At 46.9% G+C, this 22,094-nt stretch overlaps 1 protein-coding gene and 2 long non-coding RNA genes across 3 annotated transcripts; 2 read left to right on the top strand and 1 right to left on the bottom strand.

Annotated features, from left to right (window-relative positions):
• Positions 1 to 639: 639 nt before the first annotated feature.
• Positions 640 to 10,515, top strand: LOC308590602 (uncharacterized protein; the record flags this gene model as incomplete). The annotated part of the gene is made up of 2 exons (XM_081200799.1): positions 640 to 848; positions 10,260 to 10,515. 2 exons carry the CDS (start codon positions 640 to 642, stop codon positions 10,435 to 10,437), a joined length of 387 nt encoding a protein of 128 aa, XP_081056925.1. The 3' UTR covers positions 10,438 to 10,515.
• Positions 711 to 10,737, bottom strand: LOC308590619. Its single transcript, XR_014009801.1, has 3 exons — positions 10,668 to 10,737; positions 10,253 to 10,580; positions 711 to 838 (listed from the first exon to the last, which is right to left on the bottom strand). It is a non-coding gene; the product is annotated as an uncharacterized lncRNA (long non-coding RNA).
• A 5,387-nt stretch (positions 10,738 to 16,124) lies between these two features.
• Positions 16,125 to 21,597, top strand: LOC308590616. Its single transcript, XR_014009798.1, has 4 exons — positions 16,125 to 16,246; positions 17,776 to 17,829; positions 20,530 to 20,613; positions 21,356 to 21,597. It is a non-coding gene; the product is annotated as an uncharacterized lncRNA (long non-coding RNA).
• Positions 21,598 to 22,094: the final 497 nt, after the last annotated feature.

Here is a 22,094-nt window from a genome sequence, read left to right as displayed (position 1 = left end):
ACATAACACCGGTCCTGAAAGACCTACATTGACTCCCAGTACATTTCTGGGCACAATTCAAAGGGTTGGTGGTGACCTTTAAAGCCCTAAACGGCCTCAGCCAAGTAGACCTGAAGGAGTGTCTCCACCCCCATCGTTCTGCCCAGACACTGAGGTCCAGCTCTGAGGGCCTTCTGGCGGTTCCCACCCTGCGAGAAGTCAGGTTACAGGGAACCAGGCAGAGGACCTTCTCGGTGGTGGCGGCCGCCCTGTGGAACGCTCTCCCATCAGATGTCAAGGAAATAAACAACTACTTGACTTTTAGAAGACATCTGAAGGCAGGCCTGTTTAGGGGAGTTTTAAATGTTGGATGTTTTATCGTGTTTTTAATATACTGTTGGGAGCCGCCCAGAGTGGTTGGGGAAAACCAGCCCGATGGGTGGGGTATAAATAATAATAATAATAGTAATAACAATAATAATAATTACTATTATTATTTCATAGCAGGGCAGAAGGAAAGTCATGGGGTCTCCCTCAGCTTGTGACTCATGTCTCTGCTTTATGACCTCTTTCTCTTGTTACCCGGGAGTTTACACTGGGGTTGAGCAGGCTCTTGGCACTGAAGCACCCTGGGCCTAGGGTGGGAGAAGAGAACCTAGGATGGGTGTCTGGGCTCAGCTGGGGATCCCAATCACTGGCATCAAAGAACACGGGGGGAACCCAGGCACCAACCTGGGCACAAAGAGAACCTCCCAGGATGCCCCACACCCTCCCACCTGCAAGAGCAACTCGATCAACATGCAGACGCCGCCCAACAGCTTGCGGACCTTCTGGGTTTGCAAGGTCCTGCCTGGTTCTACTTCTAGCAGGTAAGACATGGGGGGTGTCTCTGGGGAACAGAGGTTCTGGCCTGGGGAGAAGAATCAGCGTTCCAAACCTCTCAATATATTTCTTAAACGGTGGCACCTAGAACACATGACTCCAGTTGGGGGTCTGACCAAGGCAGATTAGAGCAGTCAGTACTATGGCTTCCCTGGATCTGGACCCTAGGCTGCCTAGAACAGAATTAGCTTCTTTTTTCTTCCTTTTTGGAAATAATTTTTATTTGATTTTACAAGTATAAGAATATGACAATACAATCATACTCATCCATATTTAAAGATTCCTCTGAATCTCTGGACTTCCCATCCTCCCCTTCATGGGTCCTATTGTCAGCCCTTTCAACTGCATATTTTTATTTTTATTTTTTTAATTAATATTTTATTAAGTTTTATCAATAGAAAAAGTTCAGAAAAATACAAAAACAACAAGAAAAAAATACAAAATTACAAAATACAAAAATACAAACATTAAACACGAAAAAGAAGAAGAAATTAAAACACATATAAAAGAAAACAAAACTCCCTCTTTTTAAATTTCTCATCTTTAGTTAACTTATTTTCCTGACTTCCTCACGCCTCCCTTTTTTGTATCCCTTTTAAAAATTGGTTCAGCAAATTCATATCCTATTAGTTTATCTATTATCAATCCCATCTTGCATTTTACCTTGTTGCTAGAACCCCTTCAATTCATTTCAATGTCATCAGCATTCAAAAATTTTACAATGTTTCTGTAAATAAGTTTTAAATTTCCTCCAATCTTCTTCCACCAACTCTTCTCCCTGGTCTCGGATTCTGCCAGTCATTTCCGCCATTTCCATATAGTCTATTAATTGCACCTGCCATTCTTCCACAGTGGGTAGGTCTTGTGTCTTCCAGTGCTTTGCAATGAGAATTCTTGCTGCTGCTGTAGCGTACATAAAGAAAGTTCTATCCTTCTTTAACACCGATTGGCCAACTATGCCCAGGAGAAAGGCCTCTGGTTTCTTCAGGAAAGTATATTTAAATACCTTTTTCATTTCGTTATAGATCATCTCCCAGAAAGCCTTAATCCTTGGGCACGTCCACCAAAGGTGAAAGAATGTACCTTCAATTTCTTTACATTTCCAACATTTATTGTCGCGCAAATGATATATTCTTGCAAGCTTGACTGGAGTCATGTACCACCTGTACATCATTTTCATAATATTCTCTCTTAGGGCATTACACGTCGTAAATTTAATCCCGGTGGTCCACAACTTCTCCCAGTCAGCAAACATAATATTATATCCTATATCTTGTGCCCATTTTATCATTGCAGATTTAACTGCATATTATTCAGTTAGTTCAAATTTTATATCACTCCATTGTCTCCATAGTATTTGCTACATTACAAGTGTTATTGCAGTCCTGCTAACGTTTTCATCTGCTTACGGTGGTCTCCAAGATAATTCCCCCCTCCACTCTTTGTTAAAGTTTTGGTCTTCTTGGTTCCTGAGCTTCCCGGTCAGTTTAAATTACCATTCTCGTTCCAACAGTTTAATTTACTATTCTTCTCTGGTACGCATTAGCTTTTTTTTTTTCTGACTCATTCTCCCAATCCACAAGGCTTATAACTCTATCAAAAAAAGAAGTGAGATTCCTCTGGAATGACTTGTTTTTGGGAAACCTATGGTGGGTCTTAGTAATCACAGCACCCTTTTCTAAGCGCTCACAGACTGACTGTTGAATTCTCTGTTCTTGGACATTTCCTGGCATCGATGTCAAGCTCACCGGTCGGTAGCTACCTGGATCTTCTCCCCTCCCCCCCCGCCACCCCCTTCAAAGAGCCCAGTCCTTTCGGCAGCTGATTGATTGCAGCCCATTGGCATATGTCAGCCCAGGAGCACCTCTTGATTAATGACAATTGTCCAGGTTATGGAGGAACCAGCCACAAATTATGCCAGAGATGGAGGCTTATCCTTGGTAGGGACACGCTCCCAGGTCACACGCGCTCTGACTTTCAGGTTGGCAGACACGGGCTTGAGCAGCACAGTGGGATGCAGTGAGCTCTGCAGACCCCACTGGGGAACATTACCAGGATTTTTGCCGCATAAATCTGTTGGCTACTCGTGTGTTGGTTCCTCCTTTGTGATTTCCCATTTCTCCCATTTTTTAAAAAATGCACCTTTCTTAAATTCCAGCTCACCTGTAAGCTCCTTATGCAGACACATCTGTTTCTTTATATGCCTCCTACTTTTCTTTCCTGTTGAAAATGTCTGCTTTAGGGACTTCAATATTTCACCTTTAAGAAGCTCCCATCCATCTTGGACTCCCTTCTATTTTCATGTTTCTGACCATGGGATCTCATCCACTAGCTCCCTGAGCTTTTTGAAATTGGCCTCCTTAAAATCCAGAGTTCATGTCCAACTACATTCATCTTCCTCCAAACTTTCCAAGTACTTCCACTTTGTCAATTAGTTATTCCCTGTTGGTGAGGACCAGGTCCAATATAGAAGATCCCCTTGTTGCTTCTTCCACCTCCTGGGAAGTCTGTGTTCCAACAGATATTGGGGTAGTTGGCAAGTTACCGTATTTTTCGCACTATAGGACGCACTTTTTCCCCTCCAAAAATGAAGGGGAAATGTGTGTGCGTCCTATGGTGCGAATGCAGGCTTTCGCTGAAGCCTGGAGAGCGAGAGGGGTCGGTGCGCACTGACCCCTCTCGCTCTCTAGGCTTCAGGAGAGCCCCACCGCCAGCCCCACAAGCTCGGGGGACAGCGGGAGAGGTGCAGCGCGCCCTTCCCGCTGTCCCCCGACTTGGTTAGAAGGCTGGCGGGGGGAGAAGCCTGCTCCTCCCCGTCGCCAGCCCCGCAAACTCGGGAGACAGCGGCAGGGGCGCAGCGCGCCCTTCCCGCTGTCCCCCGACTTGGTTAGAAGGCTGGCGGGGGGAGAAGCCTGCTCCTCCCCGTCGCCAGCCCCGCAAACTCGGGAGACAGCGGGAGAGGCGCAGCGCGCCATTCCCGCTGTCCCCCGACTTGGTTAGAAGGCTGGCGGGGGGAGAAGCCTGCTCCTCCCCGTCGCCAGCCCCGCAAACTCGGGAGACAGCGGCAGGGGCGCAGCGCGCCCTTCCCGCTGTCCCCCGACTTGGTTAGAAGGCTGGCGGGGGGGAGCCTGGTTTTGCGGGAGGCGGGGGAATCCCCCCGCCTCCCAGGAAAGCCAGGAGAAGCCGTGCAGCCCTTTTAAAAGGCGCGCGGCTTCTGCCGGTTTCGCGGGAGGTGGGGGAATCCCCCCGCCTCCCAGGAAAGCCAGGAGAAGCCGTGCAGCCCTTTTAAAAGGCGCGCGGCTTCTGCCGGTTTCGCGGGAGGTGGGGAATCCCCCCGCCTCCCAGGAAAGCCAGGAGAAGCCGTGCAGCCCTTTTAAAAGGCGCGCGGCTTCTGCCGGTTTCGCGGGAGGTGGGGGAATCCCCCCGCCTCCCAGGAAATCCAGGAGAAGCCGTGCAGCCCTTTTAAAAGGCGCGCGGCTTCTGCCGGTTTCGCGGGAGGTGGGGGAATCCCCCCGCCTCCCAGGAAAGCCAGGAGAAGCCGCAATCTCTTTAAAGGGTTTGCACGGCTTCTGCGGGCTTTTGGGAGAGGTGAGGGAATCCCCCCACCTCCCAGTAAAGCCAGGAAAGCCCCGTGCAGCCCCTCCGCCAAGGAGAGGCTGCACGGGGCTAAAGGGGAAGCCAAAACAGCGAGCGGGATCCATCCCGCTCGCTGCCTTGGCTTCCTCCATAGCTGCGCGCAACCCCTCTGCCAAGGAGAGGCTGCACGGGGCTATGGATTCTTTAGCCCCACGCAGCCTCTCCCGGGAGGGAGAGGCTGCACGGGGCTAGGGGAAGCCAAAACAGCGAGCGGGATCCATCCCGCTCGCTGCCTTGGCTTGATCCATAGCTGCACGCAACCCCTCCGGCAGGGAGAGGTTGTGTGCAGCCTGTACGCTGCTCTTTGGGGCTGCGGGGGGAAAAAAGATTTTTTTTCTTGAATTCCCCCCCTAAAAACTGGGTGCGCCCTATGGTCCGGTGCGCCCTATGGTGCGAAAAATACGGTATACATTCTTGAAAGAATTTTAGTCTTTGGTTCCAATAATTCTGTTTCTAATTTTGATTTCTCCACCTGGAAACCTGTTTTTTGTCCATTTTAAATACCTCTTGAATTTGAGCATAGTGCAACCAGTCTTGCACCTTGTTTTTTAATTTATCAAAGGTCTGCAATCTCCAATTATCTCCGGTTTTTTCTATTATCTCCCAGTATTTTGGCCAACCAACCTCCATGTTGGGTCTTTTTCGGGCCTTAGCCTCCATTGGTGATAGCCACCTCGGGGTCTTGTTTTCTAACAAGTCCTTGTATTTAGTCCAGACTATAAATAAAGCTTTTCTGACAATATGGTTTTTGAACATTTTGTGAATTTTTACCTTGTTGTACCACAAGTATGCATGCCATCCAAAAGCATTATTAAACCCTTCCAGATCTAGGACATCGGTGTTTTCTAATAAGAACCAATCTTTCATCCAGCAGAAAGATGCAGCTTCATAATATAACCTTAAGTCCGGCAGGGCAAATCCCCCTCTTTCTTTTGCATCAGTTAGAATTTTAAACTTTATCCTGGGCCTTTTGCCCTGCCAGACAAACTTCGAAATATCCTTCTGCCACTTTCCAAAACATTCCACTCTGTCCACGATCTGTAGGGTTTGAAACAAAAACAACATCTTAGGCAATACATTCATCTTAACGGCAGCTATTCGTCCCAACAAGGAAAGTTTTAATCTTGACCAGATTTCAAAATCCTTTTTGATTTCTGACCAACATTTTTCATAATTATCTTTGAATAAATTCAAATTTTTAGCAGACAAATTAATCCCTAGGTATTTCACTTTTTTAACCACATTTAACTCTGTCTCCTTCTGAAACCCATCTATTTCTGAAGGTGTCAGATTTTTCCCCAGAACCTTGGTTTTTTGCTTGTTCAACTTAAATCCTGCCACCCGACCAAACTCATGAATCAGTTCTAAAGCTCTTTTGGTACTAGGTTCTGGCTCCTGTAGTGTTAACACCAAGTCATCTGCAAAAGCTTTCAGTTTATATTGTTTCACTCCGACCTGTATTCCTTGCACCAACCGGTCCTCCCTAAGTAAATTCAAAAGCACCTCCAGGACTGAAATAAATAACAGAGGGGAGAGAGGGCACCCCTGTCATGTCCCTTTTTCAATTTTGAACTCTTCCGTCACCACATTGTTCACTATCAGTTTGGCCTTTTGCTCTGAATAGATTGCTTCTATACTGTTTTGAAACGCCTGTCCCACTCCCATCCCTTCCAAGTTTTTCTTCATGAACTTCCAAGAAATGTTGTCAAAGGCCTTCTCTGCATCTATGAAAATTAAAACTGCTTTCGTGTTTATATTGGTCTGCAATAATTCCAAAATGTCAATAATGTTCCTAGTGTTATCAGACAAATGTCTACCTGGGAGAAAGCCAGCCTGGTCTTTATGAATTACTTCATTTAACACTTTTTTAAGTCTATTAGCCAAAATATCAGCAAAAATTTTATAATCCACATTAAGGAGTGAGATGGGACGGTAGTTCTTTAGTTGAGTCTTTTCAGATTCCAATTTAGGTATCAATGTGATGAATGCTTCTTTCCACGATTCTGGTGCCCTTTCCCCCTCCATAATCTGGTTGCATACCTCCATTAATGGTTGAATCAAAAAGTCTTTTAATGTCTTATAGTACTTGGAGGTAAGTCCGTCTGGGCCTGGAGATTTCCCTAATTGCATATTCTGAATGGCACTCTCGATTTCCTGTTGTGTTATTCTATAATTCAGGGTTGTTCTCTTCTCTTGAGATAATTTTTGTAATCCATTATTTTTTAAAAATTGGTCTATCTCAGTCTCTTCCTGTGGCCCTTGCGTAAACAGTTTTTTGAAATATCTCTGGAAACACTTTCTAATTTCTTCTGGTTTCTGAATATTTCTCCCTTCAACCTCCAGATTGGTGACAAAGTTCAGTTTTTGTCTCTTTTTCAGCTGCCATGCTAGCAGCTTTCCACATTTATTTGCCGATTCAAATGATCTTTGTTTCATTTGCTTAATTTTCCATTCCACTTCTTGGTTTATCAATTTCGCATATTGTGCTTGGTGGAATTTAATCTCTCTTAGAATTTCTTTTGATTTTGGTTTTAATCTCAGCTTTTTTTCTCCGTCTCCTATCTTCTCTAATATCTTATCCTTTTTTCCAGTCCAGAGTTTTTTGTTGATCGTATTCTGTTGTATCAGGAACCCTCTCATCACAGCTTTACTTGCGTCCCAGATTGTTCTCTTTTCAACCGAAGTGTTTAAATTTATTTCAAAATAATCTTTCAAAGTTTTTTGGGCCTTCTTCACAATCTCCTGATCTCTTAACAGAGTGTCATTCATTTTCCATCTAAAAGAACCGGGTGGAGTAAGTCTTAATTCCATTTTCAGAGCGTTATGGTCGGAGCAGGTTTTTGGGCAGATTTCCACTTTTTTAGTCTTAGGCGCCAGCCCTCTAGTTGTCCATATTTGGTCGATTCTTGACCATGATAGGTGGGCCTCAGAGAAGAAAGTTCCTTCTTTCCCTAGGGGGTTCTTTGTCCTCCAAATGTCAATCAAGTCCATAGTGTCAGTTAGTTCGAAAAAAGTTTTAGGTAGTCTGCCATCTTTAGTCAAATTTTGGCTTTGTGACTTGTCCATATAAGTAGAGACCACTCCATTCATGTCTCCCATCATAATGATGTTAGTATAGTCCATATAGTCCAGCATTGTCTCATGCAGCTTCTTATAAAATTCCGATTTCCCCTCATTTGGTGCGTAGATTCCTACTATCAAAAATTTTTCTCCTTGTGTTTGTATCTCTATTGCTATAATTCTTCCTTGTTCATCTTTAAACATAAATTTCGGTGACAGGTTCTCCTTTGCATAAATCACTACGCCTCTTTTCTTGACTTTGTCTGAAGAAATAAATTCTTGGCCTAATCTTTTGTTGATTAGCACTTTCCTGTGGAGCCTAGTCACATGTGTTTCTTGCAAACAAATAATGTCCAATTGTTCTTTTTTCAAAATATGAAAAATCCTTCTTCTTTTCTCCGGGGAATTTGCGCCATGAATGTTCCAACTAAGTAGCTGTAGAGACATCCTGGATCAATTTGCAAGTCCTAGTAGAGAGTCAACTTTTTCGTCCAGACCTACAGGTGGCCCAGGTGTTGGTTCAGGCGGAGGTGGTGGCCAGACTCCTGCCACTCCTTTCCGAAGGTCCTCCCCGTGGTCGTGCAGAAACTTCTCTTGGTCCTCTGTTGATCTAATTTTTACTTTTTTCCCTTTGAAGTTAAAAGATATTCCTTGGGGAAATTCCCACCTATAGGGAATTGTATTGTTTCTCAATAGTCCTGCTAGGTCTTTGTATGTAGCTCTTAAATCCAAAAGTTGTTTCGGAACGTCTCTGTAGATTTCTGCTTTCTTGCCTTGAATCACCAGTGGATTTTTGAAATGTAGGCCTAGTATGTTATCTCTTTCTTGCCTAGATCTTAAAATGATCAGGCAGTCTCTAGATCTATCCTTCCTTACCACTCTTCCCAGTCTGAAAGCGGTGACAATTTTAAAGTCCTTGTCTTCCGCTGTACCCCAGAACTTAGAAAATTCTGCTGTCAAAAAGCCAATCAAGTCTTCTTTTTCAAGTTCTGGAATTGATCTCAGTCTAAGATTATTCTCCCAATTTTTCAATTCCACCATAGACAGATAGGCCTGTTGTTCATTAATTTGCCTGCTCAGTGGCCTTACTTCCTTTCTTACCTCCTCAACTTTCTTGTTGGCTTGTTCTGCTTTTTGATTCGCTTCCTCAGCCAGTTTACGATTCTCAGCCGTTGTTGTTTGGATATTCCCAATTGCTTGTGTATTTTGAGTAACTTGCTCAGTCAATTTGTTGATAGTGGCTGTCACTTGATCAAATTTTTCCGCCTGTTCATCAGCTTTCCTGTTTAAAGCTGCCAATTGTTCCAGGATTTCTTTAGAGACTGGGTCAAGCCCTCCTGAAGCCATATCCCCTGAATCTGGCTGTTTGATTTCTCCTTCTTGCAAGCCTAAGACAGTTGGAACAGATGATCTGCGTGTCTGCACAGTCAAAGTTGTTTGCAACAGTTCAGATTGTTTTGGTTTTGATTTAGCAGCCCTTGTTCTCCCTGTGCCACTCATTCCACAGCTGTCTATGTGTCAAGGTCAAATTGTAAATCCCATGGGAAAAGTAATCCAGAATAAAAACATCCAGGCAGAAGATAGACAAAACAATAAGAAGTTCTCAGAGACCAAATAATCCACAGTCCTCTAGGGGGAGCTCCCCTGTAGTCAAAGAAAAGTAAAAACTTTCCACCATTAAGTTCCCAATAGACCAACAAAGAGGAAAAAAAAAAGATAAAATAGGAAGTACCTTCAATATCCTTTTAAGCTTTTAAACTTGCAGAGCTCTACCCAAGTCAGAAAGAAAGTTTCAATAATGGTGCATGTAACAGTTCCCTGTTTGTATCTGACGATGAGGCTCAAAAGTAGCACGTTAAATCTTTAGATACAGTTTCCGCAAATTGACAGATCTTTTGTATCCCGGCAGTCCGCAGACTGTCTTTTCTCAAAATTTTGTAATCCACCAAGAGGGGCACAGTCCCGGTCCAAATCCAATTTAGTTACACAAAAGTAATCCTCTTTACTTGTAAATAGCAAAGTTAGAGTTTGCACAGTAAAAGCCGATTCCTTTTTAAAGTCCCCCTTTCAGCGCTCCCGCTTGTCAGAGTCTTTTGCTTTGATCTTAAGCAGAATCGGAAGACGGACTTCCCTTTTGACGTCTCCCGTTTTCAGCCGAATTCAGTAATTTAGTTCCCCAATCTTGTGGTTCTTACTCACGAGTATGTTGTTTAAAGTCGAATGTTCATAGAAGAAAGGTCAGCGCTCATCGGTAGCAGCCGCGCGGCTTCACTTCCGCGGAAAGAGCGATGAACTCACAGCACCGCTCCCCCTTTCACGTTCCGGAGCCCCTTACAGGGTTCCTTCTTCGTTTCCAGGGTCGCTCCAGGTGCCCGCCGAGTCCCACGACCACAAGCTCACTCTGCTTGTGGGTTTTCTTAACGGGTCTCCGCTCTGCCGCAACGGACGACCCTTTTCCGCGGAGCCCCTCTTCACAGCGCAAAGAGGACCGCCATTACCGTTTTGCGCCGCCTCTGGAAGTCCTATATCTTTCCTTTTTTTAAAAAAAAAATGTTTGGTAATCTGTTCTAGGAAGGCATCATCCAGGCCTTCAGTCTGGCTTGGTGATCTAGAAATAAAATCAAGAGGGTTGCTATCTCTGTTATTCCTGACTGCTATTGGCCTCTTGAACTGAATGACTGTCTCTCTTCCTCACTCCACAGCCTACATCTTGAGCTCTTGCTTCCTGTTTGCTCCTGTGATGACGGCAGCAACAACAACCGTGGCTGTCGCTCCTCCTGCCACCACAGTTGGGGCTCCTGCAACGACAGCTGGTGCTCCACCTACAACGGCTGCTGCTCCACCTGCAACAACTGGGGCTCCTCCTGCAGTGACCTCTAAGGCTACTCTTCCACCACCTCCACCTCCACCACCACCACCTCCAGTGACACCTAAGGCTACTCTTCCACCACCTCCACCTCCACCTCCACCTCCTCCACCTCCTCCAGTGACACCTAAGGCTACTGTTCCACCACCACCTCCTCCTCCTCCTCCTCCACCACCACCACCTCCACCTCCTGCAGTGACGCCTAAGGCTACTGTTGCACCTCCTCCTCCTCCTCCACCACCACCACCACCTCCTGCAGTGACACCTAAGGCTACTGTTCCTCCTCCTCCACCACCTCCACCACCACCTCCTCCTCCTTTTGCTCCTGCAGCAACAACAAAGGTTCCTACTGTTCCTCCTGGGTCACAAACTACGGGTGCCACAGTTACTGGTTCGGGAACCATGCAAACTATGGAAACTGAGGGTCCTGATTCTCCTGGGGGGCCTGATGAACCCGAGAGTCCCGGGGGTGATATTACTATTGATTTGGAACCAGTTACTCCAGAGATAGGAATGGACGTCACCCTAATCCCAAAAGGGATAGGCAGCTACGCCTCCTGCACTTGGTTTCGGGGGAGTAAGGCAAAGTCTAGTCAAATCTTGACCTACATACCACCACCCAATTCCTCACTGGAGTACCATTTTGCCTATACTGGCAGGGAATCTGTAAATGCAGAATGTGCCCTCCACATAATGGAGCTAACTCCTGAAGATGCCACCTTCTATCTGCTGCAGGTGGAAGTACAAGGAGTTGATGGTAAAGAAATGAAAGAGGGAGAAAAACCTGTGGTGTTCAAAGGTAAACATTTTACATCCTATAGAACCTTAGCCTAGGTCTGGGGGGCAGGGAATCAAACCACTAATTGTTTTATTTTGGTTCAAATTGGCACCAGTTTTGGTTTTGCCGGTGCTCTTCTGCTGAGCTGCAGCCCCTTTCTGGCACACCAACCTACCGTTGAGATGCGAGACAGGGGTGTCCCCAGGCATGTTGTTGCCTGAGTCAGCAAGACAAGTGTCTGTTCCACCATCACCCCTCCAAATCAAGATGCACAGCAAATTGTTTTGGCACCTGAGGCAGGAAATCCCACAAACGCCTCTCCTTCTCCCAAGCATGGATGGTGTTAAACTAAATAACTGTGACAAGGAAATACGTTAGCAAATTAAATACCAACTTGATGCCCTTCTGTGACCCCTAGAATCTGCTGCCTGAGGTATCTGCCTCACGGCCAAACGGGAGGACTGGCCTTCATGCAGAGCCAAGCATCCACTAGAGAGCTTAGTAGGACAGTGGCCACCGAGGCTTTGCCAGTAAAGAGGAATTGCAGCCTGAAAAGGAGGATACAAGAGAGACGTGTGTGTGTGTGTGTGTGTGTGTGTGTGTCATATTTTTCTCTCCATAAGACGCACCTGACCATAAGACACACCTTTTTTTTAGAGGAAAACAAGGAAAGAAAATATTCTGAACGAAACAGTGGATGTATGATTTTTGTGGTTCATGCTGTGGCCACAGATGTGTGATTTGATGGTGAGTTTGGGGTATCCCAATGCAAAAATCCTGAGAATCCATGTGGATCCGTGCTTTGTTACCATGTTTTTGTGCCAAAAGCAACAGTGGATGCGTGATTTTTGGGTGCAGGCTATAGCCATGGACATGCTATGTCATCTGATGGTGAATTTGGGGTGACCCAATGCAAAAATCCTGAGGATCCATGGGCTTTTACCTCCCCCCTCCCAGGCAGCCTCCTTTATCTCTAGCGCCAATCAGCTGCTTCCTTTCAACACTCCCTTCCCTCTTGTTTGCCTTAGTGTCTTTTCATTAGCTGGAGCAGTTTTTTGCTCCTCCTTTTCTTCTAATTTCTCTCCTTATTGCTTTAGTTTTCCTGTTTCCCCCCTTTGCAAGTTTGCTGTCTTTACCTTCCCTGCTCCCAGGCAGCCTTCTTTATCTCTAGCATCCCTTATCTCTCTCCCTGATCAGCAAACGATCAGCGGCTTTGTTACAACACCCACTTCCCACTTTCAAAAAAAGAGCTTCCCCACTCCTCCACATGCAGCTGTTGGGTGACCTAGGGCTAGTCACACTTCTCTGAAGTCTCTCAGCCCCACACACCTCACAGAGTGTTTGTTTTTTTTGTTTTTTGTTTATAATGATATTTATTGAAAAAAGAATTTTTTTAAAAATTACAAAGAAAACAGACAAAATTACAAAGAAAAAAGACAAAAACAGAAAAAGAAAAAGAAAAAATAAAACCATCATTTTCACATTCTCCACTTTCATTACCTTCTTTCCATGACCTCCTCCTCCTCCCATCTCTTGTATCTTGATTAATAATTGTCACAGCAAATCCTTTCCATAATTCATAATTTGTCATTACATTACCTTACTCTATTTTCATCTTATCTTATAAAAAACCTTAAAACTTAAGACTTAAATCTTATTTTTACCAGCTTCTCATAACCATTACCTTTTTACCTAATTCTTTAAACATTTTTACAAGAGCCAAGTAATTTCATTTCAACATTTTTCCAACGTTCATAAAACATTTCTGATGATAAAAAAGAGAATAAAAACAATCCAATCTTCTTCCAGCGTCCCCTCCCCCCGGTCCCGGGATTGTCAGTCCTTTTTATCCCATTAGTCTGGCACATTAACCTGGTGATCTTATATCCGAGGCCTTCAAATCTCTTCCATGTCCCTTCTGCAGCTCTTCATATTTTCCTTTCACTTATGGGAACTCCAGCTTGGTAGTGTTTTTGACCCTTTTCAACAAATCAGCCCCTTTCTCACAGTCCAGACTAGACTCCATGTGGTATTTTAAGACATGATTCAAATTCCCTCCAAAGTTGGAAGTCCCAACAGCTCCAAACCTCTGATGGCCCATTGCCAGACTTGGAAAGTCCAAACATCCCTGCATAGGGGGGTCAGTCCAACCCCCCATTTCCAAATCAATCCAAACTTTGTCTTTCCAAATCTGGTTTTTTCCAAGTTCATTTGTCAAATCCAAAGGCTCATTTTCCTGCTGGGCCAAAAGTCCCTCCATCTCTGGCACCCAAGATTCTGCAACATCCTCTTCTATCATCTGCTCTGTCAGGACACACTCCTGTTTAAGTTCCTGGGTGGGCTCCATATAATTTCCCACTACCTGTTCAAATGTTCTGGCCGCATTAGTCATCAAATCCGTCTTCTGACTTAACTGATCCAATAGGGCATTTATTTTACAGAAAGCACCCAACAGTGCTTCTGATAACATTGTCCTGCAAGGTCACAATTCCTTTCCCACGGTTGTACAGTGGTGCCTCGCAAGACGAAATTAATTCGTTCCGCAAGTCTCTTCGTCTTGCGAGTTTTTCGTCTTGCGATGCACAGTTTCCCATAGGAATGCATTGAAAATCAATTAATGCGTTCCTAGGGAAACCGCCTTCAGACCAGGTCCGGGGACAGTCTGTCCCCGGACCTCTTCTGAAGGCTGGGGGGGGACAAGGGCTTTTCTTCCCACCCCCAGCATTTTAAAAAACCCCGGGACAGCGGAGGACTTCTCCGCTGTCCGGGCGATCTTAAAATGCTGGCAGGCGGCATTTTAAAATCGCCCTGGGACAGCGGAGGACTTCTCTGCTGTCCGGGGCGATTTAAAAGCCCCTGGGAAGGCAGGCAGGGGGGACAAAGACTTTTGCCCCCCGCCAGCCTTCAGAAGAGGTCCTGGACCTCTTCTGAAGGCGGGCGGAGGGCGAAAGTCTTTGCTCCCCCCCTGCCTACCTTCAAAAGCCCTCCGGGACAGGCAGGCAGGGGGGGAGCAAAGACTTTTGCCCCCCGCCCGCCTTCAGAAGAGGTCCAGGACCTCTTCTGAAGGCGGGCGGGGGGCGAAAGTCTTTGCTCCCCCCGCCTGCCTTCAAAAGCCCTCCGGGACAGCGGAGAAACGTGCTGTGTTTCTCCGCTCTCCCGGGAAGGCAGGCAGGGGGGAACAAAGACTTCCCCCCCCCGCCCGCCTTAAGAAGGTGTTCCCGCCCCGCCGCTCGGCTTCGGAGGCAGGTGTTCCCGCCCCGCCGCCCGGCTTCGGAGCATCGTTCCGAAGCCCGGCGGCGGCGGGAGGAGGCGTTCCCGCCCCACCGCCCAGCTTCGGAGGAGGTCCAAGGACAGTGGGGAAGACGCGCTGCGCTTCCCCGCTGTCCCCGATATTTCCCTATGGGCTGTCGTCTTGCGAAGCAAGCCCATAGGGAAATTCGTCTTGCGAAGCGCCTCCAAAACGGAAAACCCTTTTGTCTAGCTGGTTTTCCGTCTTGCGAGGCGTTCGTCTTGCGAGGTACCACTGTAATCTGTGGCAGCTGCAAGCTCCCTAGAATTGGTTACAATTTCACAGTCCCCCTCTAGAGGGGGAACTTCTGGTTGTTCTTTCTTTTAAGGACAATAGCAACAAAGTTTTTCTTTTTTAAATATATTTTGTCAATATTAGTTCCTTTAAAATGCGAAAGGAAACAGTGGAATCACAATGTTACTCTTTTTTAAACTATCTGTCAAAAGCATTTGTCTCTGGTCAATGAGCTTCAAAACGTCAATTCTGACACCCCGCTCCAGGGTCAGGATGGTGGAAAGTTACTTTACTTAAACTCACTTCTGCAGGTTTAAACAGTCCAAAAAAAATCCCCCTTCTTCTCCTGCTACCAAAGGGGGGTTCAACGGTTTTAAATGGTGAAAACCAATCCTTTGAAAGTATTTTTCTAAGCTCTAGTTTACGTTGTCTTTGCTTTCTTCTGACTAAAAGGAAATGGAAGGCTGACTTCCTGTTTAGACCTTCTCGTTTCAGTGCCAAATTAAGGTAAATTTTTAAGTCCAATTCCTTTCTAATCGCCAGTTCTTATTTGAAGTCCAATTGTTCAATATTTGAGTACTCACGGGCGATTACTTTAGGTGCGGCTTCGCTCCACGGAAATAGCAGTTGACTCACAGCACCGCGCCACTTTTCCCTCTTCGCTTCGGAGCCTGTTAGTGGGTTCCTTTGCGGGTTGGGGGGCGCTAAAGGTGCCCACCGAGTCCCACGGTCACAGGCTTCATCCGCCTGTGATTTCTGAAAGGGTCCCCGCTTCGCCGCAGCGGAAAAGACCCGTTTCGCGCGGAGCTGGTCCCTCCGGTTCGGAGGGAGTCCGCCAATGCCGATGGCGCCACCCCGGAAGTGCCTCACCGAGTGTTTGTTGTGGGGGAGGAAGGGAAAGGAGAATGTTAGCCACTTTGAGACTCCTTCGGGTAGTGATAAAGCGGGATATCAAATCCAAACTCTTCTCCTCCTCCTCCTCCTCTTCTTCTTCTTCTTCTTCTTCTTCTTCTTCTTCTTCTTCTCATTCTGCTGTCTAGGAGCTCACTGTGTTGATGAGTAATTTCCAAGCCCCTCTGATCTATCTCCTTAGACCACATCAGCAAGGCCACATCAGGAGTCCTGTCGCCTGGGCAGCCCAGAACCTCCATACTCGCTGCCCAGGAAGTCACTTTGGCGCTGCTACTGCAGCAGTTTGGCTTCACCCAAGGAGGCACACTCCATTGTCTCTCGAGACAGACGGATGCCAGCCAACAACTCTCCCATCTTACCTTCCAGTGGTGGCAAGGATAAGGAAGGTCACTACTTGGTACAAGCTGGAGCCAGTAGGCATTGGGAGCCATTTTCCTAGTTCTCACATGTCTTTTGGGGTTTTTTTAGAGGCTAAACCTTCAGGAGAGGACGAAGCGGCAAAAGCCAAAGGCCTTCCTCTGGGGATCACCGCAGTGATTGCTATTGGAAGTCTTTTTGGGATCATCTTAGCTGGAGGCCTGATAACTTACCAAGTCAAAAGGAGCAAAGCGTAATTATATTTATCATTTGTTGTTTAGTTTATTTACTTCTTTATAAGGCATTTTGCTTTAATCTTTGATCAAACTGAATGGGGAGAGTAACAAAAGGAGTTGAGTGCACAGGAGTGTACAGTCTGTGGACCTGGGGCACAAATAGTTGTATTCAGGTATGCACAGGTAGCATTCAATGAGTTTACAGTCTATGTAGTTGGTGACCCAGCAGCTGAGCAGTGCACTTAGGGGGGGGTGTTCCTGGGTACGAGCAATTTGTACCTGTCTTCAGCTACTTGTGAGAAAGAGACTTGGAAGCACAGCTCCATGCTGTGCACTGGGGAAGGGGCTAGCTGCCCGGGGGGTGCGTCTGCGAGCATCCCAGGGGGGCACCACCCGCAGCGGTGTCACCCACCTCAGGGATGACACCCCCCCGGGGTTGGCAGCACCCACCGCACACCCCTTTCTCCACCAGTGCTTGGAAGCACCTCTGAACCGTCAGGTGTAGGATTGAACTATAAGATAGCAAGTGTGAGGGGCAGAGGAGAGCAACTAGCTGTGATTTTATTTAGCTGTCATTTTATACTCCTTGGTCTAGGTTTGGATCTGTAAGGATCTCTGTTGACTGGGAAAGCCACTTCCGCCCTCCAGAGGAGGTGGGGTTGCGGGCTTCACGCTCCCACCACACGTGCGGTGGCTGGAGCCAACCTTAAAGGGCGGGAGGGTGGGAAACAGGAGCAGCTGGAGGCGGCAAAAGAGGGGAATCCCTGGCCGCGTCACCCCCTGGCTAGCCAATCAGCTGGGTCTGGGGGCGTGGCCTGACTTATTTAAAGGGGGCACGGCCGAGGATCTCCCTCTTTGCTGTCTGCCAGCTGTTCCTACTTTTTCCACCCTCCTGCCCTTTAAGGTTTTTGTTCCTTGACCTTGCTATGGACCTTGGTTGGACGCCATTGAGGGACCTGGTAGGAATTTTTCCACTTGGCAAATTGGCACCAGCCACTTGGTTTTCGCCAACCTCGTAGCAAATCGCCACAACTTTCTCGGTATTGGCGGTTAGGCATTGGTATTGGTATTGCTATTTAGATGGAAGAGGGGAGGAAGCGCCATCACCTGACCCACATATTGAAGGGTAGCCCAATAAAGGATTCCAGGGGGCGTGGCCCTGTCCGAAGCCTATGGAGGTGAGGGCCTAAGGCACGCCCCCGAGCGGTGCCCCCAGGGGAGTTCCTAGTTGATGTGCATCAGCAGGACTCCCCCTACTGGTGGCTAACCCTTTCCAGACTTGCTGAAGCCGGATATAGTTGGTTAGGACCAATGCCTAAGCCAATACCGCTCACCACCTGTAACCAATAATGTTGTGGCCTTATTTTGCCCATTAACCTTAAAAATTGTGTTATGAGTCTTTTTTTCCACTGGGTGGGGGCAGGAACTCGCCACGCAACAGTTGGGGAGGAAGTAAATAAGCTGCTATCTCTGGCGTGGTCGCAAGGGGCCAAAGCGTGCTTCTCACTTCTGAACTCTTTGCTCTCTTTTTTTCCAGTTTCCTTAGTGCGCCACCAGTTGCAGAGGCACCACCACCGGTACCCAGCCAGTCCCAACCACCGTAAGTGCCAGGGTGTCAGGATGGGGTGTGAATGGAGCTTGAACCTGGAGGAGGTTAAGGGGTGATATGATAGCCATGTTCAAATATATAAGAGGATGTCACATAGAGGAGGGAGAAAGGTTGTTTTCTGCTGCTCCAGAGAAGCGGACACGGAGCAATGGATCCAAACTACAAGAAAGAAGATTCCACCTAAACGTTAGGAAGAACTTCCTGACAGTAAGAGCTGTTTGACAGTGGAATTTGCTGCCAAGGAGTGTGGTGGAGTCTCCTACTTTGGAGGTCTTTAAGCAGAGGCTTGACAACCATATGTCAGGAGTGCTCTGATGGTGTTTCCTGCTTGGCAGGGGGTTGGACTCGATGGCCCTTGTGGTCTCTTCCAACTCTATGATTCTATGATTCTATTCTATGATTCTATGAACCTCCCATTTTCAGCTCATGCGTGTCACAGTGGGAAAACCACAGGCAGGACTTGAGCAGAAGAGCACTTCTCCACTCCTGTGGTTTCCAGCAACTGGTCTTCAGAAGCATTGTTGCCTCCTACTGTGGAGGCAGAACATAGCCAATGGTAGCCTTCCCCCCAATTAATTTGTCCAATCCTCTTTTGAAGCCACCTAAGTCAATAGTCATGGGACGTGGGTGGCGCTGTGGGTTAAACCACAGAGCCTAGGACTTGCCGATCAGAAGGTCGGCGGTTCGAATCCTCGCGATGGGGTGAGCTCCCGTTGCTCGGTTCCCTGCTCCTGCCCACCTAGCAGTTTGAAAGCAAGTCAAAGTGCAAGTAGATAAATAGGTACCGCTCCGGCGGGAAGGTAAACGGCGTTTCCGTGCGCTGCTCTGGTTTGCCAGAAGCGGCTTAGTCATGCTGGCCACATAACCCGGAAGCTGTACACTGGCTCCCTCGGCCAGTAAAGTGACATGAGCGCCGCAACCCCAGAGTCGGCCACAACTGGACCTAATGGTCAGGGGTCCCTTTACCTTTAAGTCAATTGTCATCCCTGCCTACTGCAGGTGTGAGTTCCATGGTTCAACGATGCGCTGCCTGAAGAAGGAATTTATCTTATCTGTTCTGAATCTTCTAACATTCTAGAGGGGTTTTTTTGGCAGGGGAAGTTTTCTCTATACACTTTCTCCCAGGTCGTGCATAATTTTTTATAAACTTCTATCATGGCACACTTCTTACTTGCCTTCTGTTGGAGGACAGAGCTGTGTCTGTCACGCAGCCTATCCTGAACCCCCATAACTAACCTGCTGGTATCATGTGTCATGAAGGACACTACTGATTAGCCAATGTTTCACCTTCCCTTTCCAGTTGGTTTCCGTGCATGGAATGGTGTTGGGAGCATAACCTCTTCCTCCTCCTCAGACAGAAAAATGCCTTGGGCTGGCCCTGGACCAAAGAGAATGAAGATTTGCATAGAATGGGCACGTGCTGTGCTATACAGTGGTACCTTGGTTCTCAAACTTAATCCGTTCCAGAAGTCCGTTCCAAAACCAAAACACTCCAAACTCAAGGCGCACTTTCCCATAGAAAGTAATGCAAAAACTATGAATCCGTTCCTGACTGTTGAAAAACTACCCCTAAAATGCTTCTCACCTCCACCCCATCAGTGCTATCTTTTGAGATCTCTTCCTCTTTCTGGGCTTCAGAGCTGCCGTGGCGCTTCTCTGCACTGCCCTAATCAGCATGATCTATTGAGATCTCTCTCTCTCTCTCTCTCTCTCTCTCTCTCTCTCTCTCTCTCTCCCTCTCTCTCTCTCTCTCTCTCTCTCTCTCTCTCTCTCTCTCTCTCTCATGTCAAAGCAGCTGGGCTGCAGAGCACTGCAAGAACATTTCTCCCCCACCTCCCAAATCAGTGTGCTCTCTCACACTGGTCTGCAGATAGGTAGGATGCTAATTAGCAGCACAACACTAAAAGCGGAAGCGGAACTCTTTGATTAAAATGGTAGGACGCTAATAATCAGTGCAACTCAAAACAAAGCACATTCGACTCCCCCCCCCCAAAAAAAATGAGAACCGGAACGCTCACTTCTGGGTTTGCTACACTCGGGTTCCAAGTTTTTCGTGAACTAGGCTGTTTGAGAACCAAGGTATCACTGTATGTATAGATGCACCATTAAAGAGAGCTACCATAATTTTAATTGCAATGCAGAACATTTCTCCATACTAATTTCATGGCCAGGCATACTGTCCAGATCATAACTGTGGGTGAGCAAATGCAATATCCCCCGTCTCCCTTACTGTGTCTTTAAACCAAACCCAAGCCACGTATATGCATGCCCACCATGCATTTAAAGCACTATGATGCCACTTCATGCAGTCATGGCTTCCCCCATAGAACCTGTAGACACCTCTTTTTCTAGGGGGGGGGGGAAGCCCTGACTCTATCCAGTGAGAATTCGATAACCAAGATCTATGGCTTGGCTATCATTAATCCCCATGCAATTATCTCTGTTGGCTTAGCTGTCGACAGTAGATGTTCAGTCCGCCACGTTCCTTGCCCGGAAGTCCCGCCAGGGCTCTTATTCTGATGAACAAGTGGCCATGCTACTGCAGTACTCCATGAGTCGATGGATGCCGTGACAGACAGTGGGAGGGTGCTGGGGAAAGAACCAGTAAGGATGAGAGGGCAAATGCTGGCCATGTGCCACTTGAGTGCTGGTTGCCAGGGAACAACAGCAAGGGTCTCTTTGTTTCCTTAGGAATAAAGAAGGCCAGAAGGCTCTGGAGAAAAAGGGGAGTGAGAAGATAAAAGGTCCAAAGAAAGGAGCACCCAAAGCCCAGAAGTAAGTACCTGCCAGCCCTACATGGGAGGACCACAGCAGTAGATCTGTGTGGCGCCCGCTCTTTTGCACCGCTCATCCACAAAAACATAGGGAGCTGCCTTATGCAGAGTCAAGACACTGACGTTTAGAAGACATCTGAAAGCAGCCCTGTTTAGGGAAATTTTCAATGACTGATGTTTTAATTTACTTTTAATCTTTTGTTGGAAGCCACCCAGAGAGACTGGAGAAACCCAGCCAGATGGGCAGGGTATAAATAATAAGTTGTTGTTGTTGTTGTTGTTGTTGTTGCCTAAGAGGTTTTTTTCAGGACTCCCGTTCATCTAGCCAAAATCAACAAACCCCTATCCCCCAACTTTGTTGGAGAGGCTGTGGGAACTTTGGAACATGCTTTCATGAAAAATTGTTTATATATTTTGGACCAGGGTCTTGGATATTATCTCCAAAATGGTTAAACAGCCTCTCTTGCCAAACCCAGCCTCGGCCTTGACCTCACTAAACCCTACTATCCAGCATAATGATTTAATTCTTGTCGTGGTGTTGCGTTGTACCAGAAGCGATTTAGTCATGCTGGCAACATGACCCAGAAAGCTGTCTGCAGACAAAGGCTGGCTCCCTCAGCCTGAAAGTGGAGTTGAGTGGCACACCCCATAGTTGAATCCAATTGGACTTAACCACCCAGAGGTCCTTTACCTTACGTTGTTTCTGCTCTCCATCCTCTGATTCTAGACTGATTCTCTTCCAGGTAAAAGCAAAAAGAGTAAGAGAGAAATCGTCCTGGTCAACAATTTTGTCAGCCTTCCAGACTGGAGCAGCATCGACCATTTCCCCCACTCTGCCAAGAAGAGAAGCTCCGCTTGAAATATCTACTTGAAATCTACTTGAAAAATCACGATGAAATGATTTAAGGCCCTTGTGATTCACCCACAGCCCCTGGGGCAGATAGAACATTATGTCCCCTGAGGCAATAAAAGCCTCCAATGCCCACTTCTGCTGTGCCCATATTCCTTTGCCAGGGTCTGAAGGGATGGCTCTCTCCATATTCCACTGTAACACATAATATTATGGCAATATACCTGAAGGAGCGTCTCCACCCCCATCATTCAACTGAGATCCAACGCCGAGGGCCTTCTGGCGGTTCCCTCATTGCGAGAAGTGAGGTTACAGGAAACCAGACAGAGGGCCTTCTCAGTAGTGGCGCCCACCCTGTGGAACGCCCTCCCTTCAGATGTGAAGGAAATAAGTAGCTATCCTATCTTTAAAAGACATCTGAAGGCAGCCCTGTTCAGGAAAGTTTTTAATATTTAACACTGTACTGTTTTTAACATTTGATTTGGAGCCGTCCAGAGTGGCTGGGGAAACTCAGCCAGATGGGTGGGGTATAAATAATAAATTATTATTATTATTATATTATTATTACAATATTGGTTGGGGTAGGGGGCTGCGGTGGGTCCTGGCGGGAAGTGAAACTCAGTGATTGTGAG

The sequence above is a fragment of the Podarcis bocagei genome (genome assembly GCF_964188305.1).
Source record: "Podarcis bocagei genome assembly, chromosome: 7".
NCBI lineage: Eukaryota > Metazoa > Chordata > Lepidosauria > Squamata > Lacertidae > Podarcis > Podarcis bocagei.
The sequence above is the reverse complement of the archived record's forward strand: the minus strand, read 5'-3'. Positions and strand labels throughout refer to the sequence as shown.